This window comes from Pieris rapae, chromosome 3 (genome assembly GCF_905147795.1).
Source record: "Pieris rapae chromosome 3, ilPieRapa1.1, whole genome shotgun sequence".
NCBI classification, from domain to species: Eukaryota; Metazoa; Arthropoda; class Insecta; order Lepidoptera; family Pieridae; genus Pieris; species Pieris rapae.
In genome coordinates, this window is record NC_059511.1 from 3,567,687 (window position 1) to 3,594,127 (window position 26,441).

The following is a 26,441-nucleotide window of genomic DNA, read 5'->3' on the forward strand; positions in this document are numbered from 1 at the left end:
GAAGTCATCGAACTGTAGATAAATATTTTAAGGTCTTGAATAAATTATCTAAATGTTAATGAACTTGTTTTATTTTGCTATACTAATGGCATGTGAATAACAGGAAGAAGCCAATGACTATATTTATTATATTACCATAATAAATACAGATACGTCTCTAAATACTCTAAAATTTCCAATAATATGAGGTTGATCCTTGGAGAAAAAGATCTGCTACATTATCATCAGTGGCGATACACCGCCAGATCTATGCTACTGAGTAGTTTTAAAATAAAACGAATAAAATAATATTCACTTTTATTTAATTCAGTACATAAAATAGACATTCATTTTAAACATTTGTAAACCTACTATCTTAATTAAAATGTTCATTTGGCATCACTTACAAAGAAATTTAAAACTTGATTTAAGAATATAGATATGGATAACACAGAAATAACGAATTAAATTAAATTGCATAAAATTATTAACTAAATTTTGATTGATATAAAATCTTAAAAAAACAACTAGGGATGCATTCGATACTTATATATCGGTGATACTTTATTCTTGGCGATATATCGGTATCGGCGATATTTTAAGTTCCCCTACAACGATACTTTTGGAATTTCGCGCTTTAAAAAAAATATAAACGCGCATCCTGTTTACCTCTCACCCACTTTGCCCTCGCTTTTTCTTTTTCGCTACACACTTCAGTTGGCTTTTAACTGCTATCGCGCGTAGTATTTTTTCGATACCAGATTAAATAAAATACAGAATTACAAAAATCTTATCAATGTTAATTTTGATTATTAACAGTTATTTATTTTCATTTAATTATTTACACCTAATTCTGAATTTGAAAAACAAAACTTTAATCTTATTCAAAGATTGTGAGTGTTTACATTTAATAATAAAAATTAAAAACTTTAAACCAAACTTGATATATTTTACCGTAATTTATTTTTGATTCATAAAGCGTTGTTATCGGTATCGGCGATATTTCTGATATGAGTATCGGCAAAAAAGCGTATCGATGCATCCCTAAAAACAACAAACATTCACATACTTTTATAAAAATATACTTAATTTAAGGATATACTTTAAATTATCTAGTTGTGGCTATTAGGAAGAACCTCTTAGAAATTGGGTAGACCCTTGTTAAATTGCGCGCTGTCATTGTTATTAAATTTGTCAAACGGATCATGCTGTTGACACTCACCAAATGAGCGCCCATTACCTATGTATTTCGGCTTATAAACTTGCACTTGCATCCTTTATTATAAAAACACCTCATTACATTTAGATATTTCTTAAAACAAGGTTTACGTTTGGCACTTAACAATCTACACAAAAATTCCGTACATTATATTTCCTGTTAAAACAAAATAAATGTCGTAGAGACTGCAATCCATGTATTAGGTTGGATGATTAGCCATCTGTTATCCAAGAATTTTTGAATTCAGTTAGGAGACTTAGAGTCTTTTAGCACCCCAAATTGTGTCAAAAACTTCAGAGGAGGAATGAAAAGCAAAGAGAGGGATGAAACGATTGGCGCTCCGCTTAATTGTCCAATACGTGACAAGATGACTTGTGTCACGATTACTTCCTTGTCTCCAATTACAAGCGAACGCAACGTTGTTTCTTTTACTTCAAACTCTCACCACCAAAAGTTTTTCTTGTGCACTCTATGATCCAGTGCGTGTGGACTGAGATGATTGCATTTTGGTAAACTACATTTATTTCAGTCACAGAAGGCATTGCTTTGCATCCTGTACCTTAGGATTTTGACATTTCCCATAATTCTTGGACGTTGAGTCTTATTACACCACATATAGAAACAAAGACAGTCTTGCAAAATACTCAGCTTATTGTCAAATGATTGAGCTGTTTTATTTAGTTGCTATTGTTCATGAAAATAGGTGGAAAACTACCCTCGAAAGCGATAAGCTTATTAAATTAGAAATATATCACAAACAGAAATGTGTCTAATAGAAGAAAGTCAAAAGGCAACGATAGTAGTATATTTTAAGCTCAGTTTACTTTTCAAAAGTTTAAGTCTAAAATACAATTAAATACATACATAATATTTATAAAAGCCGAGGGTATGAAATCCTGCCTAGTATATAAACACTAATATAAATTTATATCTATTACTATGGCTAAAACTATAATCAAATAATGTGACGTCATTATATCACCAACACCTAAACAATCCTATATAGGCTGTATCAGTTGGACATATTAAAATCTTAGTTTTGCCAAGAGAGCTTCAAAAATGGCACATTTGACATATGGCAGAACTGCAGCCCTCTTTGTAAGCTACATATAATAACAAAGTTTAGTTCAAAATTGGGCGATACCCTGTTTCGCACATCTGCACATGCCTATTGAGATCCTACTACGACAAAACTTTAACAATATGAAAACCAGCCAACCTTTTAAATTGAGAATTTCATTCATAATGTGTGCTTCAAGCTAACTTAACAATTAATTTAAGTAACAATCTTAAATCTATAATAATTCTTACTAATAACATTCTTTCTCACATTTGGTTATACAGAAGTTTCAAATGTGAAAATCTATTTTCTACAAGATATATGATTTGCAAGAAAAAAATAAATTTGTGACGTATAAAAAAATAAATAAACTATATTGGCATATTTAATCCGCAAATAGTAAATTCGATTCACGTCCGCAGCGTTCCTGAAAATGGTATTTTAATCATTATTGACGATGCAAAAGGAGATTTAAAAAGAAACTAGCGACCCGCCCCGGCTTCGTACGGGTGAACAAAATCTGTGAACGTTGTATATAAAAATGTGGGTTATCCATAAGAGATAGACATATACCATCACGGACTTTTCTGTAGACCTTTTCAATTTGTACATTACTTAGTGCATTATTTTGATAAAACTCGTAGGATTCAGCCTGCGTTTGCAATGTAAGCGGAAAAAATGTAATTATTTACGACATCACATTAGAAACCTCAAAAATAACAGTACTTCTCCACTATTTAATGGATGTTATTATACATATAAACCTTCCTCTTGAATCACTCTATCTATTAAAAACCCGCATCAAAATCCGTTACGTAGTTTCAAAGATTTAAGCATACAAAGGGACATAGGGACAGAGAAAGCGACTTTGTTTTATACAATGTACTGATGAGAATGTAGTTATTGATCAAACGGACGGAATGACGTGACGCATCATGTCCCGTGTCAACACGTTTCGGACAAAAGATGATAATGACCAAGTCTTTCTTTTCTAATTTCTCTCCCTTGGTTGGACTCTTAAGCGTGGGTGACAATATTAAATAAAAGACGGTACGTTTGATGTGATGATTTAACGCACGGTTTTGTGTTTCGTTTGACGTTCGCATTTCCTGGCCTATCGTTTTTTTTCATGTTAACATTATAGAATAAATTTCGTTAGAAGGACTTTTGTTGGAATTTCGCTAATAGAATTAGTCGAGTTTATTTGCGCTATTTCTATGAAATATGATTGCAAAATTTTATCATCTATTTCAACTTATATTATCTAATATATCATATTTAGTATAAAACGATATTTAAAATAGAGGTCGAATTTTTTAAGCCACCGATAAATATTTCAAAGACTAACAAAATATATAGATACGGTATTTAACTAGATCTTATAATGTTATTAAAAAGTTTTCTAACATATCTTCTCATGTCAATTATATGAAATCACTCACCTGGTGCTCACTGATGAGGTACACAGGCAGTGATTGCGCGCAAAATTCGCAAGGAATCACTGCTCCATGTGGGGGTGATGCTGGAGGGGACATGGGGCTATAGGACGGAGATAACCCTCTAGCTTTACGAATGTCTACGCGTGCCAGGTCCGGACGACACCCGGTCTGAATGGGCAGATAGAATATTATAGATATTTATAGGTTTAAGAACTTCCGAACTTCTCCCGAACACAGAAAATTCCTCAAAAATGATTTGGAAAGCTCGACTTAAGGGTTGCGACAGTTAAATAAACTAACACTAATATTTGGGTCAGGTAAGTTAATATGTTACTAGTAAAACCCAAAAAAAAATTAACATAGATTTTGAGGACTTAAAACCTAACACAGACACAGCGCACGCTTAAGAACTCCGAGTGAATTATTATTACACAGCACACACATACTTCATATTTGTGTAATGATTAAAGTTTTAATACTGAAAAAATTATATATTGAGGACTGCTCGGATTATGAGGAAATGTTTAGATCGAGTCAATTGATCGTTGATTATACAATTGTTACTTTGGTTATAATTAGAGATTTCTTCTTTTTCTTTAAGGTATTATAATTTAATTTAATTCGATTTATTTTGTTATTATTTTAAATGTTTCATAATTAGGAATTAATGAATGAAAGTAGAGTAGACTCGAGTGGGTCGGAGTAGTTCTGATTGAGTATGCGTAGAGCATTGTGGTGGTGAAACTTTGGACCATTTGTCTCTATCTGATTTATGGTTGGATAGATTGCTTGGACCCACTACTCGTTGTATATTATACTGTTTTTTGTAATGTTAAAACAAACCAATCCAAATTGAATAGTGTTCGATAATAATTAGCGTCTTTTGTGCTCGCACTTTACCCAGATAACGCCCACTAAAATCAATAAAGACCCATTCTCCATATCGATGGAGTGATATCTACCGACATATAATATACAATTGTAAATATATACTTCTATAAAATTACCTGATGCTGCACTAGAATATCAGCAGCCACTGGTGCTCCACAAAATTCGCAAGGCAACTTCACTTCATTGTCTGGAGAGGGCGTATTGCGGCTGAAATCGGAAAATACCATGAAACCCGATTCTCGAGTTTTGCAAAATATAAAATAGAAATAGACATTATATAACTCCTAAATTTAGAAACCTCTTTTTTAATCAAAAACATAATATACATAATATAGTTTTGGTACCCTCGCCTAAATTCAATTATTTATTTAAGCACACATGCACAAAGGCACAACAGGACTACTTAAAAATATTATGTATAAGTGTACAATCGAGGATTAAAAAGACTTTCTATTCCTATTAAACGTCTTAGATTAAGTTTTTAATAATATTATTTGTTAAATCAGCCAAGAAGATATTTACTAGCAATACTTTCAACTACTCACTTCTGATTCAAATCCACATAAGAATTTGCATTATAAGGCGCCGTTACCTGGAAATATAATATCCTAATATATATTATATTATATTAAAAAAAAAATTAATAAGTAATGAATTTCACAAATAATGCAATATCGTAAAAAAAGCAACAGTTAATAATAATATTAATTTGATAACGTGATTAGGATTGACTATATTATGACTAATGTAGCCCTTATTTAAAAAAATATCCGATAACATCAAAAGTAATGAAATAGACAAATTCTAGAAAAATATTCCTTATTATCTTATGCTACTAAAGATTTTTCTCAGTTTTTGTAGATTTTATTTAATTGTAAAATTAAGTATTCGAATTGACGCGGGATTGAGTACAAATTTCCTTCCAACCTCAATTTATACTATTTAATATTTTTTTTATAAAAGGTGGGAAAAAGATTTTCAATGAAACGAGACCGTTGTATGACAGCTTGCACTTCTAGTACATTTCTTACTAACGCATTCTAATAAGGGAATTACAAATATTCCGGCCTGCCAAAATCGCATAGTTGCAGCTTTTTCTAAAACACGAAATATTTGGCGGTTAAAAAGTCACGTAGAGAGTTTCTTGCCAGACTTTTTGTCCTTCTATAGGTACCCTTGATTTGCTTGTTCTAAATAAAATAAAATATATATATATATATATATAAAGAAATAAACTAGGTTGTGGTTGTTAGCTACCGAAATACTGCCCAACATGTAAATACAGGCTTAAATATTTTTCCACGTATATACTTATATACACACACACGACGACAAAAATCTCTTACCTCATTCAAACCCCGCCTAAGTTCCCTAAGGGACGACTTGATCTGACTAAACCGGTCCTCTCTGGGACTAGGGGGCTCTTTCATATGCAAATAATTGAATCTCTCTATAAACTCTTCTTCGGTCATAGGCTTCAGGTTTTTGAGTTTTATATTCTGTCCTTCTAAATTTCCTTTTTGTAAGGGCAAATTACGACGTCTCTCTGTTTCCAAGTTGTTAGGCGATTCTGTATTCCAAATGTTATTATAAGACATAATTTGCTCAAAATTTATTTGAATTTTCCACTTTTTTAATTTTATCGGCAACATATCGGTTCATAATAAAATTTATATAATTTTAAAAACAGTTGATAACATTGAACCACACACAAATACACTATAGGTACAACTACTAGTCTGAAGAAATCCTATTGATATCTTGCATGAAAATTCTTTGTTTATAGATTCTTCAAATACCATAACTACTAAAGTTAAGAAGTCAAAGGCAGATATATTAACTGATTTTTGTGATCAATTTAAGGATACTTTTAACACACTTACCACTAGGTCCTGCCCCCAGCAAATTTCCGATCGGAACATCCCTGCTCATCCAGACGCGTCCATTCAACTTGTCCTTATAGCTCTGGTCTTCTATTTCTCTATTCTGAAGAGCGTCCATTTTCCTCAATTTCTCCAGTTTTTCTAACGGATTTAGTATTGGAGGCAATCCTGAAGTAAAATAATTTAAAACTAGACTCATGATTGCATTAGTAAAAGTTTTTGTTGGGGATAGCAGAAGTGTTGGTAGTTCTTCAAATCATATACAACATACATATAGTCTGCATAATATATTTTGTATAACTACTCTGGCCATAAATACTGTTACACAAAACCTTTTCTTTTTTTCAACATTTTATTTAATTCTAATTTGGAACACCTATATTATTTTAAAAACTACTTTCGATTTTGCTGATTACAATAGGATTGCAGTGATCGCCTTGCACGTGGGTACAGAGCCGTTGGGCATGGTGTTATCAAAGAGAAAGAAGAAATGAAGATTCCCGCTAGGACTCTGACTCTGTCGCGTGTTATAAAACAAGACGTGAAGCTCAGTGCTTATCGTTTTATACAGGACATACCATAAATCAATCTCAACAATTAAAGAGAGCCGATCGATGAAAACTTCTATCGCAATACGCAGGTAAAAACACAGAAATATCCTCCTTACTCAAGAAAAAAATTTAATTGAAGAACACTACAATAAGCAAAATGATAAACTCACAGTTACAGCTCACAGCTAAAGAAGCTCATGTGCTCGGAAAGGTACAAAGTGATCATCATCCGGCGTTAGTGTTGGTTTGGTGGGGATCAAGGAGTCTCTAAACTACATTTTTGGTGAAAGAGTGACAAAGTTGTATCAAGATACAGTCTTGGATCATGTTGTGAAACCTCTCAACAATAAACTTTTTAAAAACATGCCGTGCACTTTCGAGAAGGATTCTTCACCTGGTCACAAGGCACAAACTCCCTAAGCCTGGCTTGAAACCAACGTTCCGGACTTTATAATAGACTGGCTCTCATCTAGCACAGACCTCAATGCTTTAAACTTCAAATAATGGTTAGTTTTAGAGGACATGGCCTGCTCTAAACGACACGGCAACATTGAGTCTCTTAAAAAGTCTTTGGAGCAAGCAATGGCGAAATTTTCCTTGGATGCAGTGCATAAATCTATAGGTCGTGGCCAAACTAAAGGCCATTTAATTTTTAGATAAAAGCCAAAGGTGGCTATTTCGAATATATTTATTATTTTTGCGGAGACTTACTCTGATAAATATGTATAATAAATTTTAATAACATTACATTAATTCAATTAAAAAGAAGCATTTTCATTTGTAACAGAACGTATGACTGGAGTAGATATATACATATAATATATTTTCAATAGAATAGAGGACAAACAGATAGCTGACGTTGTGCCTGCCCATGAATACTGACAATGCCAAAATTATTCTAAGTACCATCGTTTATTACCCACCTAAACGATTCTACGAAATTAAAAATCAGAGTATACATAATTATCGACATAAAAGGCGTTATACTTTTGATTCAGCCATGTATAAGATATGTATGTTTTTTCTTAAAGAACGAATTGAGTCATTATTATCTAAAACTGTACGTAAGCTTGGGGTTAGAGGCTTGTTTATTGAACGTAGTGATCCATGTTCACTCACCGCGTGCTAGATTCTGCTCGCTTCTTTCTCTGCGGTCTTTTTCCTCTTCTTGTTGTCTTTGAAGAGCGCGTGTAAGGGCCAAGTCACGCTTAGGGTCTGGATTTGGGGCGATTGCCGGAGGTTTTGGGGCAGGGCGCTTCTTTATCGCACCCCGAGAAGCATTCCTTGAAGAAAACACTTCTCTAAAGGCTTCGCGTCACATAACTATCCGTATTTTCCCACATGCAACCACTAACTAGCGTTATTCTTTACGAACTCAATAATCTTTATGAACTATAATATGATTGTTTACTAATAAAACTTTCATCAAGGTTAACGTAAGTTTGCATGTAACATGCGATTACATTTTTTATCAAAAATCATAAACTCACTTCGAGTTTTGTAGCAACACTATAGAATAGAATATAACCTATATTTTTTTCAAACTAGACTAAATGAATTAGATAATATGAAAATTATATTTAAACTATATTTAAAACTCTTAGCTGCTATTCTGTGACAAGGAATAAATTAAAATTTCAATATTAAATGTACTTACACATTCTTAACTTTATTTGCTGCATTAATCTGTGGCTGATCATTAGTTCTCTTTGGTTTTGGGACTGCACCGTTCGTAGAACTAGACGGCCTCGGTTCCATATTCTCCTTACAAGCATTGACCGGCACATTGGCAACAATTGGTTTTGAAGTACTTGGTTGTATATCACGTAGTTCTGGCATGCGATTCAACCCATTGTTGGTGCTTAGTTTCTTTATTCCGTTTGTTTGTGGCCAGTCGTTTATAACCTTTTTTGGTATGTCTCGTCTAAATGGTAGTGGATCTAGCATAAAAAAAAAGTTTTTTTTGTTTTAAGTAAAATATTCTTAGGGTGGGGAATTTTTTTGGCATTTAGGTAAACAGGTCCCAACATGACCGCCGCATAGGGGATTGTTGGGGGGAAATCAATTTTTTTATTTTAATTTATTAACACTTCGTTACATTACAATATAAAAATTGAACATAGTTAAATGAAAAGGAGTGCACCTGGCGGCCTTATCGCGTTCGAGCGATCTCTTCTAGGCAACCACTGTGAGTGAAGAAAAAAAATTTATTAAATTACATATGGTAGGCAAGAAGTGCAAAAATATATATTACATATAGATATTAAAAAGAAACTAAACAGGAACAAAAAAAAACAAAATAAACTAAACTGATACTGGATCCGTGAAAAACAAAAAGGAAAAAGTGCACATGAATCACGAAAATCTAAATCAAGATCAGTCCCACGTAAGTTAGTAGTTATTACGAAAGTAATGGATACGATGTGGACAGCTAATGTTTGTACAGAACAAATTTAAAAGAAGATAGAGAAGGAGCTAAGCGAATAGGGACGGGAAGTGAATCCATAGCCGAACTGCAGAGACCCTAAAGGAACCGCCAAAAAAGAAGGAGTTATAAGATGGGATTTCAAGGGTATAGTTTTCGGAAGAGCATAAGTATAGTTAAGGGATCCCAAAAGTTTGAAATCATTCTTGAGATAAGAAGGAGTTTTAGGGTTGAACAGGATGGAATATAGGAGATGGAAAACATGAGCATCACGGCGCTGACTAATGGGTAACCAGCCCAGCCGCTTACGGAACGCAGAGATATGGTCGTACTTTTCCAACGAACATCTTCCAAATGAAAAATTGTAAGTTATTTAACTTAACTACAATTTTCCATTTTGACAATTTCCCATAAATCTTGTAAGTGTTTTGCATAGTATGAAAATAAATATATAGTATAAATTTTTGTAGTATAAAGATTTCATAAAGACAATTGTTAAAAAATTTTGAAGTATTAATAAAATGTTATGTCGACACGACTTCAGATGTAACCGTAAGACTTAAAAATAATCCTAGATACACTAATGGTCGCATTATTAATTTTATATCAATCTACGTACCATCATCCAATCGTATAAATCCATGGTTGGATTCAGTGTGCAATCGGCGGTACCTCAACATAACCCATTCACCGCACTCCTCACATTGTTCCGTGCGTGCACCGCAGTATCGTTCATGAGCGGGCATCTCACGGCGACGGACATCCAAGTTACAGTATCTTTAATAAAAAAACATTCTTATACATCTAATAATAATTGTGAACTATTGGTCTAGTTGCTTGAGCATGAGACTCCCATCCCTGTGATTGTACCTTCGAACCCAAGTTACACCAAAACTATGTTGAAGCAAAACCAGGGAACACACAATCTGTATTACACAATATGAGGAGGAATATCAGAGTGGGTATTCTGTTTGAACATGGTTTATCATGATATAGCATCAAGACATTTATAGAGCCCAGGACTAAGTCAGACTGTTGCAGTTGTTGTTAATTTAAGTAAAATTTATACTAATACCTGCATGTTTGCATTGTATGCGCACAGGAGTCCCTGATGTGATCCTCCAAATCTGTGCCACAAACACTTTCTCCACACTGCTTACAAGGCACTATACCAAAAAAAATCGTCAATAGCAAGTGTGCCTTTGTTCTAAATAATAATAAAATCCTATTTTGTAAAGGTTTTCTAAGAAAAATTGAGGAATAAAATAGAAATTCTATTTCAAACTTAAAAGTGCCTTACATAGTTTATGCATCTTCTCATGATGTTCTTGCAGCTCAGAATGCGGAAACGGTTCCTTGCAGACAGGGCACATGCCAATATTCCTTGCACAGTGTACAGTATGAATTGTGAAGTTCACTGCTGGTATATCCCGTTTGCTTATACAAAAATATTTTTAATTAATTTTTTTAATGACTAAGAAACGAAAAAAATAAAAACGAGAAAATTAAGAAACTATAGAAAAATTACCAATTGAAGACTATTAGTATACGAAATATACTAAGGAGTCATTAAGTACACATATTTTTTTACAAGATTTTTATTTACTACAAATTAAAGCAAAGGATCAATTACAGCATTAAAAACAAACTTGATGAATTTATTCCGCCTTAAGGTAAACAACCGGATAAACGCACCACACAATATGTAGATTTTGCTCCAAATATCCAAAAATAATCTAACAACGTATCATTACCAAAATAGATTTTATATTGACACAACAACTACACTTGTGACTCAACTCACCAGTTTCCGCACATCTTCGTTTCACTTACATCCATTTTTCCAATATTTCATAAAACAAATTATAAGCTTTATTCTTAGAATTACCTAATTGTCTTCAAATTACAATGTTTGAAAATTATGACAAGTGTTCAACCAAACCAAACATTGCATTAAAAATGTTGAGACTTAACTAAGTATTTCACTGTAAAAAAGGTCTATGTAAGTTTGAAAATTACAATTGATTGAGAATTTGTTGGTAGTTCACCATTTTATAAATTTCTTCAAAACTTTACGGGTAATCCCATTCTATAGTTATTGTTTTGATTTAATATTAAAAAGTACTCTGTGAAACAGCTGTTTATACGCTATCGTTTCCACCTAAACGTCAAACTACAAAAGTCAGTCGTCCACATTACCTAATCAAAATATTGAACGTCGTTTACGTTGGCGATTAATTTATAAATAGAAAGTAAAAAAAGTTGTCAAATGAAACAAAAATCTCTCTCTAAAATAATCTTTTGAAATGAAACAAATATCAGTTACGGACTCTATATTTTCTATTTAGTCTGTGCCGCTTATTAAAAATTTTGGATACGGGTGTACACGATACAGCAATAATATATACTGGGAATACACTCCCTAACGACAATTAGAAATTTCTGACAACACAAAATGGGTTTCACGATTTCATTGATTAAACGTGTACCACTGTTATATAATCCTTAAATAGATAAAACATCCAATTTTGTTAAAAGCAAATTATAGTTTCGAATTTCTGGTTGAAAATTTAGTTCATTATTATTGCCATACGCAAAAATCCCTTTTTAGGGAATATACTTTGCTTCTAGCGATAAATTGAGTAAATTTCTCCGAAGGTTTTGGTTATAATACAAAATTTATAAACAAAACCTTCGGAGCATTATAATTGGTTTTCTCGTAGTATACACTACTCCGTACAGTGCGAAACCTATTTACCTGAGAGATAAAAATCGCGAGTCGATTGTTTTCTACAGCTGTGAAACTAATTGAAAAAAACGAAGTGGTAAATTATAACTTTATTGAAACACAAAAATAATTGTAAAGATTACATATTATGAAATATAACACTAACTTATACTTAAGTTTAAGATAACATTGCAGTTATATCTTTTTACATAACTTAAGCTATATCACACATACCATCTCTTTACATGGAAAAATACAAAGCTTTAAATTTTTAAAGAATAAAAAACCATAAGGTTTATATAGAGCATTTTGACTTACGCCCTTATTCAAAAATCTTATATACAGAAGTCACAATGTTTGACTCTGTATAAAACTAGATTAAGACGTAAAATACTTTCTGTACATCTCAGGAAACCTCGCAAACGCTATTAACCGTGATGGAGACATTACAGTGAGCTCATAAAAATGCAGCATGGGTCGGATGTCACCTTCCTTATTATTAAAGAATTACATATGGACAGTGTAATTTTTAAAAATAATGAATAGGAATAACAATACACTAACAAAATTAAATTACGAAACATAAAAAATTAATTGACCATTTAATCTAAAAATTCTTCATCTTTCATAATTATTGAAAATTTGTCTTTAATACAAATAGCAGTCAGGTATGTACATAAAAAGACTATTGTAATTCTAGTATAGATAAAACTACTACTAGTGTCTTAAAAATAAGATTTTATAGATTTATGTGATTGAAATTTGACTTGAATTTACACTTGTCAATACTGTCCACGTTGAAAACCTAAACCCACTCCTCTCATAGTGTGTGTAGTTGCTCGAGCCACTTCATATTGTGCTTGCATAGCTTCAAACAATTCTTCTTGCTTCTTGTTAGGGTCTGCATCTTCTGGAACTTCGCCTTTGACTGCATCTGTGACAGAAAACAAAGCAATATGTGACTTGGAATAGTTGTGGTAATGAAATTAAATATGTTCACTGAACAACTTATAGGTGATTTTGTCAACAGTATTTTGACACAAGCTTATAAAAATAAAACTACAATAAAAATAACATTCATTAAAATCTATAGTACACATACTAGGATCCTTAATTCCCATAAGCCTCATAAACTTGGACACTTGTTTTCCGTCGTTGTCCTGCGAGAATCGCGCCCCACTCCATTTAGCAGCTTCTTCTTCTGCAGATTTTGTCTTGTTTGACCAGAGAAGTTTACGTTTTTGTACCTGAAATCCATTACATAATGTGTATAAAGTATTTTTAAACATTTGTGCATCATTATGGTGTTTTTTTTTTGCACAAGCAAATAGCTGCATAACAATAATTACTTAAAGATACTAAATTATCAACTAGGACGCATTGTATCAATTAAAAAATGAGATAAATTAGATGACATACCTTGACTTATATCACAGTGATATAAGGCATTTCAAAACTTTTATTTAGATTTAAGTCTTTACCTGGTCCAATATCCTGCTGGCAGGATTAGAGCCAGGATTGCAATACCCCGGAAGACCTGGATTATCACCAGCAGCAGCGCGTAACTGCTGCGCTGTTGTCATAGAACCATCTGGCGTTTTGATTTGTAATCCTGCAACATACATATAATTATGAAATTACACAAATTGTTTACTTCAAGAATATTACTATGTTAATTATAACAATCACAGGAACACAAATAAAATAAACCTACTATATATAAACTATTATATATTTTTAAGAGATATTTAAAGAAGCTTAGTTTAGTTTCAACTTATAAACTTACAGCTTCAACAACATTTGAAGTAAAATTTGAAAAAAGAAAAAATTACCCATTTTTTCCATAACCTCGAGCTTCTTATTGACTTTGTATGAAGACGGTCTGTAGTCACCAGATGATGGTGATCTTCGTTCATTTGACCTAAAAAAAGTAACAACTTACTGATAAAAATATTTTTAACTGACTGTTAAAGTTTTAATTAAAGGCAAGATATGAAAGGACAGATATGTCAGACAGGTTTTAATATATATATATATATAAATTTAAACAGCAGACATCATTGCAAAAGTTTAAGATTATTTTTGTAATAGGTTTATCAAAAAAAAATCTTACGTGTGTGGTGGAGGGTAGGCGTGACCACGTGATCGAGACCTCTCGCTGCCTCTATCGCGTCCAGATGACCTGAAGATCACATAACAATGTTAAGTGGGATAATATATTAAAAATAATAGTCATAAGTAAATAAATATACATACCGTCTATCTTCAGAACGTCTGTTGTGTCTGCCATCGTAATCGCGTTCTCGTTCGCGGTCACGGTCAGAGTCACGGTCGCGTCCACGGTCACGTTCTCGATCATGATCACGTTCCCGACGATCGACAAACCTGAAAAATTAAAAACGAACTTGTACGTTAATTGCTTGCGATATTTAAAAATTGTAATTTGTTAATTATATGTAGTAAAAGTGTGGCAAAGTAAAAGATATGAATTACCTGGGAGACACAGCGTCACGAGCGTCTTGTGATTTTATCCTGGGCGGCCCGTCACTTCCAAATGGTTTAAGATCCATTAATGCTGGCATCTAAAAATAATTTACTATATATTAGTACACAGTAGCTCTATATTTGCGTTTATATTAACTTAAATTTTATATAAACGTTTAATTTATCTTAAGGATTCATAATAGCATGTAGCAGTGCCACAAAGACAAGATCTTGTTCAATCATAATATGGATATTTATTGAATTATTTTTATATTAATTACATATACCTTGCTATCACTAGACGGGTGTCTATCATCTGGTCTGTCGCCAAGTAATCCTCGACGTGGTCTTTCACTACGATCCGATCTGTAATAAACATTGTAATATGACGGAACGAACTGGATTTTCTTATTAGTTATACTATTCTGGGTTCTCTACCTAACAATTTATCAGTCTAATTAAATTGTATTATTGAATAGTATAAGACCAATTTGTTACCTGTATTTATCATCTCTGCGTGGCGAGCGACGATCTCTTTCAGAGCGTTCCCGATCCCTCCGCGGTGATTCGCGTCGCTTGTCTCGCCTTTCCTCACGATCACGGTCGCGATGGCGGTCACGGTCACGATCTTTGCCATATTCCCGTGGGCGCTCTGCGTCTCGACTGTCAGCTAGTGATAAGAACATATAGTTCACGTTAGTTATTATCCTGAGACATTATTTGATTCTCTGAAGGACCTACCTTCCTTAGATAACAAGGAAGGTATGTTCTTCAGATAATGCATAAAATAAATTATTAATACAGCAAGAGTAATTTCGGGTTGTATGCTTGCTTTAGCTAATAACAGCTTAAACTTTAAAAGTAGCGATATTGATATCTGCTAAAACGAGATGGTTAATAGACGAAAAAAGTAATATGAGCGCTCAAGCACAGACGAAACTTGGCTAACGGAGGTCAATTTTGACTAAATATTATTGGTATAATAAGAAATGTATCTAATAAAAGTCAGAACATTTTTAGTTGTTGATCCAGAATAAATCAGACATTGCACTCAATAATAATAACACTTACACTATGAATAAAGACATTTACTCACTAGAGCTTGATTGGTCCTCTCCAGATGTCTGTCGTAAAACCCGTGTCTCAGCCTGCGGCAATTCTGGCTCCGACTCTTCTCCTTGGGAATCCTACGACAAACATCATCAGTCATTTTCTACTTTAATATCCTACGATTTTGATACAGCGAAGAGACTTTTTTAATATGTAGATTACCTAAATTATCTACTTTACCCGTTTTGTTTCATTACGTTTCTTACATAAAATTTGATGGTTAATATTGTAGTTACAGAATTCTTTAATGATATGTATTTGGAGACCCAGATAAAAGAAGCCTTTATTTTATACTATATAATATATAGTAGTAATGTATAATACATATAAAAATATTACCTTTCCACCAAGTTATTATCAAAAAACATGGATTATACATGTCTTTCTTAACTCTACGTACTTACATGGTAAAGTCACTAGGGGGAAAGCCGGAAGGAGACATCTTGACGCCACGCAGATCGTTTTTGACTTTTGTTTTGGTCAATTTACAAATGGGTAACATATAAAATAATAAAAGTGTTAATATCATCGATGAAAATAATTTTAATTTTTTTTTGATGATAAATTAACATATACATATTTGAGTATCTGGTGGTTCACGGTAGCCACTTTGGCATAAATATATACGAATAAATTATTTTTATGTCATAACTAATATGTGATTAAAACACATTACTAGTGTATACCGTTATTAAGGATTATCTAATATAGCTTTTAAAAGCTCTCAATGTATTAACTTCTACAAATTTAGTTTAAATGTTGTAACACTAAATTGATAAACCATAATTTTTCTAGAAAACTTTCAGACAATAATATATAAATTTATAAACTTTTATATTTCCTAGTGTTTAAAAAGTGCTCAATGAGGCTATACTATTAATGAAGTAGCAATATTCACCCAAAATGTGCAAACTACATAGGAACTACTTAGTAGTAACGGTTAACTAGATTATTAAAAATATACCAACCTCACTTAGATCCATGTTGACTTGATCATAGTTAGTGTCATCCTCTCTTCTGCGATGGCTCCCCACCTATAATATTAGTCTATTGTCAAGCAGAGAAATAAATTAATATCAAATTCTGATAAATCACATCATGACATAATATATTATATTTAAATAGATTTGAAAATACTTCAAATGTGATATTTGACTAATTATTGCTAAAAGACTTCCTCATCAAAATACTATATATTTATAAATGTAACAATAGCATCAATAAACGTTTAAATTAGAAATGAGGGTGAAAAATAAAAAGTTGCACAAAAATATTATATATTTTTGTCATTAAATGAATTATAATTATAGTTAAAAATATGTACAATACCGATTTAATTTAATTTTTTTTTATAGTTTTTATAACTCTCTGCTATGAAAAATATCTAAATTTAGTACGAGTTTTGAACGTTATATAGTTTTAGTAGGACGAAATATTGGAACATATTGCTCAATGCTCATACACAATAACATCTAGAAAAAATATGCATCAAGGACACTTACCGATGCCTGGTGTCCATAGCGCTCAGTTTCAATGTCATCATCGCTACCGTAACCGACTAGTGAATCCATTACAATAAATATGTATTGAAATAACTTTAAATAATCAACTAAATCACCATTGAAATAAAAATAGTTTAAGGCTTTTACAATGTATTAAAACAATATGGCGATTGACGATCCCGGGACCCGGTTCAAATATCATAGAATTGTATATACTCTATGGTTCTAACAATCATCAATATTAAAGATAAATTAATTTTAGAAGTAGAAACTTGAAAGATTTCATTTTAACGTTATGTACGTTAACATGAAAAAATAACCATCTTTATATTTTAAAATACTCGAATGAATAGAGGGTTACAATTCAAAGCTTTGACTTTTAAGATTCGCAATTTATCAGATAAATGAAATCTGCGACCCAATGGTAATAGTAACTTCAGGGAAACGATGTTCATGTTATTACTTCAGGAATCTATATTAAAATTCTTCTGGAAATAATTTAACTAAAATTATAAAAAAGAAAGAAGACGTTTATTTTAGTAGAGGCTTGTATGTTGCTATCGATTATAAAATCGGATATCTTAGTTCAATTTAGATTAATTTAATATAAAGAAAAAAAAGTAGATAACTCTAAGAATTTTATCATGGGTCAAGTAGTGCTTAACTAATGTTTAAGTTTTTACATAATTTGTAAAACTTAAATCTCTCTGTATTTTAATTATTACCTCATGGTGCCGTATCATATCACACTGACATCATGGTGTATCCGATTATCAAACCGAACGAAATTCTTTTATCTTTGACATTTTTTTAATATGGCGGAAGCATTGACCGCTGTCGGGTCGTCTTATTTTTTAAAACGTGCGATTTAGTGGCTTTTCGTGTTTTATTTTGTGAAAGTGATTTATTTCATATTTTCCATATAGTTAAAACCACGAACGGTTAAAAAGGCAGCCTTGAGGGCTCACTAAAATTAATTAAAAAAGAAAAATGGTAATGATAGTTTTTTGTTTTGATACATTTTTTACAAACTTTACATTGTTCATGATATGGAATAAAGTGGTTTATTTTGTTATTATATAGTGATTTCTATGTTATACGATTGCATTTTTAACGAGCTTCTTTTTATTTATAATAAAAGTAGTGCCATCAAATATTTTTTTCTTGTTTTCGAGGTTTATAACCAAAAAAATGTGTCATGACGTGATTGTGGTTTCACATGTGTTGAAAATCTTATAGTTTATTTGGTAATTAGACGAAAGTCAGCATCCTCAACATTAATTATGCAATTAGGGTGTGGCTGTATTGATTTTCTTAGAAGGTTCTAGGTCTAGGGCTAGAATATATCCTAATAACTGCACTCAAGACTGACTATGAATTACAATAGTGCAATGCGGTAAAGACGCATTGTAGTAATGTTTTCTTGAGACCTACTCTTTATTTTTCAGTTTTAATTGTTTAAGTATTATTTTTTACATTAAAAAATGTTAAACAATACTAAATATTTTGTAATGTAGATATGTTCTTTGATGATTGTGCATTAAGGTGCACTTTTCAAAGTAGTATATTATGAAACATAAAATTTTCGATAAGTTTGAAATGGTAGTAAAATTGAGAAATAAACCATGTTATCAGTTATGTAACTACATATGAGTATTGCTGATGACTGAAGTAAAGAAGTACTGAAGTATTTGTATGCTAAATACCGAGTGTTTTGTTTAGTATTAATATTACAAAGGCTCATAATTATTTTAAATATATATTAATTATTTTATAATATGGTTTCCTTTCCTCATTATAAAATTATCCTGAACTATAATTTTTTGTACTATAAAATATATAATAATAAAAATATAATAAAATTAATATACTTGAATCTCATGGATAGAATGTTACACTGTTTTAACATGACTATTCATTTTTTATATGCTATGTCAAATACTGGCCCAAATTTTTTGGGAGAGGTTTCATATTGTTGCTTAAGCAAAGAGTTAAATATATGTTATATGATATCTCCTAAATTCTATTAGGTAAACATTAAATCCAACAGGTTATTAGATTTCAATATATGTAAATGTTATCTATAATTTCCAGTCAAAACGAGCATTTGATAATCCACCATCAGATGACTCCGACTTTGATGATGATGAGGATCCTGACAACTTGGAAGTACCAGGTAATTTAAATATCTTTTAAAGCCAAAACCTCTTTCTTATACAGCAATTGGTTAGTTTTTCCATTGGCATAATACTATATATTATGTTATTATACTCTAAATTATAAAATGGTTTATAGTCTTTATAATAATTAATGCTTAATCATCTGGTATAGAAATAATATATAAATACTGAAATAAAACAGTATTATTAGTATTTTTATAATGTATTTATTAAGGCTTAGTATTAAAAAAAATCTCTTGTGAAGTTATTAAAGGGAATTGTTCATGTTCTGTCTGCTGTATAAATTTTTGCATTCACTTACTATATCTATTATCTCCTTGTTAAAGTAGTAATAATTTTTATACATATGTATAATACAAATACTATGCCTCCAGTATGTATAATCTATAATGCTCTTCTCACATTTTGTGCTATTCTTAGTATGTTAAAGACAAGTAAGAAATTCAAAGACTGTAACTAGATAAGTAATGTATGTGTGTTTCAGGAGGTGGAAAAACTTTGGCTGCTGCAGCACGCTTTGGAGACAAGAAGCCAACACCACCAGTCATCATCAGGCCTACGACTAATCCCCTTGCTGGTAAATTTCAGTAATTAAAGATTAACATTATCATGTGAAAGTTAAATGTTTTTATACATCTATAAGTGTTATTTGGCACTCAAAAATATACTATTTCAATAGTTTGTCTTCTAAAATTTCTCTTCCTAAAAATAGAATTATCCTGTGATATATTATTAAGTTAATGTTTTAAGTGTTATATTAAGGTAGTGTATAACATTTCAGCTCCATCTGGATTGGCTTTTGGCCAGGCGTCAAATGTGAAACCCATAAGGATACCTGCTAACTCCCTCACTAAACCCATAAATCTGGGACTTGGAAGAGGAGGTAAGAATAGTAGACTGCTTTATCTTTATGGGTACAGGTTTTTAAAATATTACAGTATACTTATGCACATATATAAACTGCATGAGATACATTGATAGCAACAATATATATCTGTTGTTTTTGTTAAGTACACAACCCCTGTGTACAACAGATATATCAACACCCAAATATATACATGTTAAACTGCAGGCAAAAGTATATAAAATAGTACATCTCACTAATATTAGGAAGCAATTCTCATTAGCTGTAACTATGGTATGTTTTAAGGACATTTTAATTTATTTAGCATTCAGTCTTGGTAATATGCCCTTGGTAATATAAATTAATGTTATTAGCTGCGGGGATGCCCGGCACGTCCAACTTCAATGCGGCCTCGTTGCTCGCACAGAGTGAGTAACTCTTATTGTAACAGTAGTTAGAAAGGGTTGCCAAATGAAATAAGCTTATTTTAATTTATATAAAAAATACTTTTTGTATTTGTATGTGTTATAATAATAAAATGTAATGTGATTCTATTAATATGAGATATCATATATTTTACTATCCTCTTATAGAAGTGTATATATATATATATACAGTCAAAACCGTTTATGACGACGTCATTTAGAACAACATACCGGTTATATTTACCAAAATCCAAGGTCCCAGCCGAATTCTATTGTATTAAGTACCTCATAACAACGTCATCGGCTATTACGACTATCGGTTTGTACGACCAAATATGAGTAGTCCCTTCGATGTCGTTATAAAAGATTTTGATTATAGTTGTTTTAAGTTCAGCATAGGTGCACTAGCTTCAACCTATTTGTTTAGGAGCTTAGCTTAAAGCATGTTGTATCATTTCTCTATCTAATTTAAATATACCAGTAGTATTATGCATTCTGGCAATTCTTCTATTATGTAATGCAAACTGTTATATGATAAATAAATCTAATATTGACATTCAAACAATGATAACTGCATTTGTTGTGTTGATGTATATACTGTTTTGACTATCATATCTTTATTTTTGTCATCTACAGTGGAAATGGCGGGAATGCAAGGCATGAATGCTTATCTTCTACAAAACTTGAATCAGATATTAACATCTGGAATGGGCGCTCCATTGGCAAATATGTTGGGACTGGGATCTCCTTGGTTAAATAAGCCTGCATGGCCAATGGATAAGGTAACTATTAAATAATTAAGTATAAAATACATTTTGGAAACATTATTAATTTATTAAGTTTAATGATCCTAATAAAAATAAGTGATAAAAAACTATTTCATTTGTAATAACTAAAATCTCATAAAAATGTTTCTAAATTTCGAATCATAGAGTATTTTACATTTAAAATTGTCTTGAGCACAGAATGATCTTCATATGTAAATTATATGTGGGTTTCTTTTAGGGACCTGGAGGAGACGAAGAAGAAGTTGACGATGAAGAGATGGGCGTTGCTGAGACTTACGCCGACTATATGCCAACTAAATGTAAGTAATTTATTTATTTATATTATGTCATTCTGCAAAAGTAGTGTTTAATAAAAATTGTTTTCTTATAACGCATAATTTTAATCTAACAAACGAAAACTCCTTGTAAAAAAACAGCTGTATGTGTATTTATATTTATTTTACAGGTAGTGCATCTTTATATATCTATCCTGTGACTTTATGAGATATTATTTTTTATTTCTAGTGAATTAAACAGAACTGTAGGTTTTTATATATAATTCCTTATTTTTTAGTGAAACTTGGCCGGAAGCATCCGGATCCAGTGGTCGAAACAGCGTCTCTATCATCCGTTGAGCCGGTAGACGTAACTTATAAGCCGCAGCTTCCCGATGAGACGATCCGTGGCGGTCTGTTATCCGCTTTGCAACTTGAAGCGGTTGTGTATGCGTCGCAGGCACAGGAGCATATGCTTCCAGACGGCACGCGTGCTGGTTTTCTTATCGGTTAGTCTTGTATATTTAAGAAACGTTATCATTTTTAACCTCTTTATTGAATTATATTAGTTCATGTTAATATCATTGAATGGCGTCAGTTATTCAATACAAGAATCATCAGTATTTTGCGCTTTAACATTTATTAAAATTCAGTTGCAGTTTTATACAATTTTACATGGTCCTTCGAGCCGGATACCATTAAATTTATTAAACTTTTTCAGGTGATGGTGCTGGTGTTGGAAAGGGTCGTACAATAGCCGGGATCATATTTGAAAACTTCCTCCGTGGAAGGAAACGAGCCATTTGGGTATCTGTGTCTAACGACCTCAAGTACGATGCAGAAAGGGACCTTAGAGATATTGGTGCTTCTTACATTGAAGTGCACTCACTTAGTAAGGTATTTACCCAACTCTTGTACATCCCAGTCGATAATACTATAAAAATTAGAATAATGTAATCTGTTTCCTTACAATGGTTTCTAGTTGAGATTGTATTAATTGGGTTTTAGGTTAACAAAACCTTGATAATGACGCATCTGACCTATAAATAATTGATTATACAATTTCAGTTCAAATACGCTAAAATATCGTCCGCCATAAACGGCAACGTGAAAAAGGGCGTAATATTTTGTACGTACTCGGCGCTTATTGGAGAGACCCACGCAAACACCAAATACCGTACTAGGCTAAAGCAGCTGTTGCAGTGGTGTGGGGAAGATTTTGACGGACTTGTATCCTTTTTTAAGATTTTAATAGAAATATATCATTGGCAGCATAATATAAGCACCTCGATCGACGTGCCTAATAGTCTGGGCTGTTGTACAGACCACAACTGGCAAAGAATAATTAATGGATTCAATTATTTTGCCTAAACTGGTTTTCTTTAATCACTCCCGTTTAGGATGCTTACTATAATACTCATTTTTATGTGTCTATAAATTATTTAATACTTAGAGAGGTTTATATCAGAAATTATAGTGGTACAGTTAATCGTATTTCTTCACAAAAAAACAGCAATTTTTTTCTTATTCGTTTTTCCAATTTTATATCCCTTTAAATCTTAACTCAACAATTAGATTGTGTTCGACGAATGTCACAAGGCAAAGAATCTCTGTCCCGTTGGGTCGGGTAAAGCGACAAAGACAGGTTTAACGGCGTTAGAGCTCCAGAATAAATTGCCCAAAGCCCGAGTGGTTTATGCTTCAGCCACCGGTGCCTCAGAGCCGAGGAACATGGCATATATGGTCCGACTTGGCATTTGGGGGGAGGGGACTCCATTCCCTACCTTTATGGACTTTATCAATGCTGTTGAGAAACGGTAAGTGAGATATAGTATTAGTATTAGACTGATTCAAAATATTAATTAAATTTTTTTTTTTAAATCAGTCTAATTAGCATATTTATCTTATCCTCATATCATATTATTACTTTTAAAATGGGGTCAATGACTCCAGTAATAATAAATTGTGCCTGATTACTATTTCTTGGAGCCAATTAAAAACCTAAATTAAAAACATGTAACCTTACCATTGTAATATTTAATTCTAAATATACCTTGGTAATGGTTTACTTCAATCACTTCAGTGTTTAATTAAATTTGTATTGTTCAAGTATGCATCGATAACTTTCTAGCGGGGTGGGAGCTATGGAGATAGTGGCTATGGACATGAAAATGAGGGGAATGTATATCGCAAGACAGCTGTCTTTTCACGGGGTGTCGTTTAAGATTGAGGAGGTACCGCTTTGCGAGTCTTTCAAGGATACATATGATAAGGCTGTGGCGTTGGTGAGTTATTAGGATAAAAGTGTTAATTTCTGTGTTACAAACTAAACTTAGATAGGATCTTTGGGAAGAAACTTACAGCTTCCGTAAATACAATTTATACTAATTGCCGTCTCATACGTACGTGTTATAGTGTGCGTATGAGTTTTTATTCGTACGCAGTGTGCGTGCTCCCAATACGTAGATTGTTAATGCTAATTTTTTACGTTTTCGTTTTGCATGGACGGGTATTGTTAGTCTGGCCATATATAAACTTATTACATAAGTGTAGTGTATAAAATTTGATGGAAGAATAGTAGGTCTACGATTCAATGTGTATGGATTTTTTTGTCACGTTTAATTTCTTTATACGTGCAAATTATGTCTCATAAAAATTGTTTTAAGGTTGATATTTAGTAAACGTTATATAATAAATAGTCTTATAAAATCTATTTTCTGAATGTTTTATGATATATATATTTTAACAATGAAATTTAATAATGTAATATGGTGGCAGTGGGTGGAAGCAATGCAACGTTTTACGGAGGCAGCAGAGCTGATCGACGCCGAAGCCCGGATGAAGAAAACCATGTGGGGACAGTTCTGGTCGGCGCATCAGAGATTCTTCAAGTACCTGTGTATTGCTTCTAAGGTGTGGCATATGTTAATTTTAACCGTAACCTCAGAATTCATGACAATTATATTTTATCTCTTCCATCTTTGAAATATTTATAATTTGTCTGAAATAGAAGTCGAAATACGCCTGTGGCACAAATAGATGTTTCAATTTGTCAACATGATAATTGAAAGTGGGGATCTTGAAGTCTAGCCTCCTAACATTTGTGACCCCCAATGTAAAATGTTAAGTAAATGTGAATGCATAAAGCTGCTGTAAGAAACACAATATAATATAACATAACAATATTAAAAAAAAAAATTTGAATGAACAAAATAAATACAGCAAAAAAGGACCCTGATAAGCAAAAGTCAGGGGTGGGTTCGCTATTATAAAAAAAAAAAAAATTGTGACCCAAAAGAATTCACCACCGTGAGCGCTTGTGGTAAACCCACCTGGGGTAGTTTCTGTTAGTTCTGCACACTCATTTCTTGGGGAGGGGGGTTGGCTCCGGGAATCACTTAGCGCACGAAACGCGAGTACAATAAGGCGAATTTATTCCATCACTTCACGCCGGTAAAGCCAGAAGGCATCATGGGACCACCACTAGTAAAAAGAAAAAACATACATACATACAAAAAAAATATGATGTTAATGTCATTTTCTAGCGCTTGTACGCATTACTTTTCTCCTTTCATATTGTGAGATGTTATAAATATCCTGATTTTTTTCGGATATTATATTGATGATATTAAGTAATATTGTTTCCCATGGACTTTGTAAAATTAGAATCATTTAATTGAATGTATATTTCTTTCGTTGACGTTCATAAGTGTACATTATGTTACCTATATGAATAAATGACTTTTGTTTGTTTGTTTGTTTGTCGTCTTTTTATTACGAGTGTGTAAACTGTTTGAATTATTAAAAGGTCAACCATGCTGTGATAACTGCCCGAGAAGCTGTCAAATGCGGCAAATGTGTGGTTATCGGTCTACAGTCAACTGGTGAAGCGCGAACGTTGGAGCAACTCGAACGAGACGATGGCGAACTTAGCGATTTCGTGTCAACTGCCAAGTAAGTCAGATTATCATTATTTATTATACAGTATTTTATTTCATGTTTCATCAAGTTAATTAATTTGCCTTGTGTGGGTTCCATGTCCAAATTACCAGATATAATTGTTACATGTGGTAGAGTTTGCATTGAAAGTGCTGGTTATCTGCTACACAATTACGATATCGGACGCGGTAAAATTTTTAAGATTTAATTGATGTATATATCTAATATTATGCATTTAGTAGATGTACTTTAATAGTTATTGGAATGTTGCCATGCATGCCTCCATAATTTGAATAAAGCACTGTTTTTAAGAATTAAATTGACTATTAATTTACTCCTTACGTCACCTGAAAACAGTGGAATAGGTGCATAAAAAATATGTATATTGTAATGCCCGAGAATGTCTCGGTTAAGAGATAAATAATATTAAACGCTGTGCGCAATGTTAAATAATGTCGGTTTATGATATTAAGGGCCTGTTTCACAATGTCCGGATAAGTTACAAATAAGCAATTTATTACTTATTGGTAGGATAAACAGTATTTTTGCGTTTCACGATTGTCAGATAGCGCTATACGTCATGAAATGCGAATAATTTATGTGTTGCATAGCTATTTGGTACATTATCCATACATTGTGAAACAGGCTCTAAAAGGCGTTGCGATGGCATAAGAACAAATTAATCTCAACTATACATTTGAATGTCACCGTATTTAAAAGCAGCTTTCCCGCGATTGTAA

General features: G+C 32.3%; 3 protein-coding genes across 6 annotated transcripts in view; 1 reads left to right on the forward strand and 2 right to left on the reverse strand.

Annotated features, from left to right (window-relative positions):
• Positions 1–285: 285 nt before the first annotated feature.
• Positions 286–11,583, reverse strand: LOC111001466 (TRAF-type zinc finger domain-containing protein 1). 2 transcript variants are annotated; one of them, XM_022271369.2, is made up of 12 exons: positions 11,252–11,583; positions 10,748–10,884; positions 10,523–10,613; positions 10,067–10,224; positions 8,680–8,962; positions 8,142–8,305; positions 6,472–6,639; positions 5,935–6,158; positions 5,134–5,180; positions 4,705–4,795; positions 3,701–3,865; positions 286–2,685 (listed from the first exon to the last, which is right to left on the reverse strand). In XM_022271369.2, exons 1-12 carry the CDS (start codon positions 11,284–11,286, stop codon positions 2,644–2,646), a joined length of 1,605 nt encoding a protein of 534 aa, XP_022127061.2. In that variant the 5' UTR covers positions 11,287–11,583; the 3' UTR covers positions 286–2,643. The 2 variants fall into 2 exon arrangements, with proteins under 2 accessions (XP_022127061.2, XP_045490523.1); XM_045634567.1 differs by lacking the exon at positions 11,252–11,583 and adding an exon at positions 11,143–11,192.
• A 687-nt stretch (positions 11,584–12,270) lies between these two features.
• LOC111001467 (U1 small nuclear ribonucleoprotein 70 kDa) lies at positions 12,271–17,447 on the reverse strand. 2 transcript variants are annotated; one of them, XM_022271372.2, is made up of 12 exons: positions 17,272–17,447; positions 16,738–16,803; positions 15,756–15,846; positions 15,158–15,329; positions 14,947–15,025; positions 14,669–14,757; positions 14,432–14,560; positions 14,289–14,357; positions 14,008–14,096; positions 13,657–13,787; positions 13,278–13,422; positions 12,271–13,109 (listed from the first exon to the last, which is right to left on the reverse strand). In XM_022271372.2, the coding sequence occupies exons 1-12, from the start codon at positions 17,338–17,340 to the stop codon at positions 12,958–12,960; spliced, it is 1,281 nt and encodes a 426-aa protein (XP_022127064.2). In that variant the 5' UTR covers positions 17,341–17,447; the 3' UTR covers positions 12,271–12,957. The 2 variants fall into 2 exon arrangements, with proteins under 2 accessions (XP_022127064.2, XP_022127065.2); XM_022271373.2 differs by having other exon boundaries at positions 16,738–16,816; positions 17,272–17,384.
• A 647-nt stretch (positions 17,448–18,094) lies between these two features.
• The window catches only part of LOC111001464 (protein strawberry notch), a 29,098-nt gene continuing 20,751 nt past the window's right edge, over positions 18,095–26,441 (forward strand). The window contains exons 1-14 of one of the 2 annotated variants that reach the window (XM_022271365.2): positions 18,095–18,264; positions 19,366–19,447; positions 19,936–20,028; positions 20,233–20,334; positions 20,670–20,723; positions 21,357–21,502; positions 21,726–21,807; positions 22,062–22,271; positions 22,484–22,659; positions 22,831–22,992; positions 23,338–23,579; positions 23,894–24,047; positions 24,541–24,675; positions 25,571–25,716. In XM_022271365.2, the coding sequence (XP_022127057.2) occupies positions 18,262–18,264; positions 19,366–19,447; positions 19,936–20,028; positions 20,233–20,334; positions 20,670–20,723; positions 21,357–21,502; positions 21,726–21,807; positions 22,062–22,271; positions 22,484–22,659; positions 22,831–22,992; positions 23,338–23,579; positions 23,894–24,047; positions 24,541–24,675; positions 25,571–25,716 (1,787 nt within the window). In that variant the 5' untranslated portion in view covers positions 18,095–18,261. The remainder of the gene's footprint in view (positions 18,265–19,365; positions 19,448–19,935; positions 20,029–20,232; positions 20,335–20,669; positions 20,724–21,356; positions 21,503–21,725; positions 21,808–22,061; positions 22,272–22,483; positions 22,660–22,830; positions 22,993–23,337; positions 23,580–23,893; positions 24,048–24,540; positions 24,676–25,570; positions 25,717–26,441) is intronic. The other variant, XM_022271366.2, reaches the window with a different exon arrangement.

Excerpts from the sequence above, each read along its gene's own strand:
- LOC111001467 (XM_022271372.2), bottom strand. The coding sequence starts at position 17,340 with ATGGATTCACTAGTCGGTTACGGTAGCGATGATGACATTGAAACTGAG. Across the intron at positions 16,804-17,271 it reads GCTATGGACACCAGGCATCG|GTGGGGAGCCATCGCAGAAG; the intron begins GTAAGTGTCCTT and ends CTAATATTATAG. Across the intron at positions 15,330-15,755 it reads AGAGGACCAATCAAGCTCTA|CTGACAGTCGAGACGCAGAG; the intron begins GTGAGTAAATGT and ends TCTTATCACTAG.
- LOC111001466 (XM_022271369.2), bottom strand. The coding sequence starts at position 11,286 with ATGGATGTAAGTGAAACGAAGATGTGCGGAAACTG. Across the intron at positions 8,306-8,679 it reads GCAAATAAAGTTAAGAATGT|GAATGCTTCTCGGGGTGCGA; the intron begins GTAAGTACATTT and ends GTTTTCTTCAAG. Across the intron at positions 5,181-5,934 it reads TTAGGCGGGGTTTGAATGAG|GTAACGGCGCCTTATAATGC; the intron begins GTAAGAGATTTT and ends TTATATTTCCAG.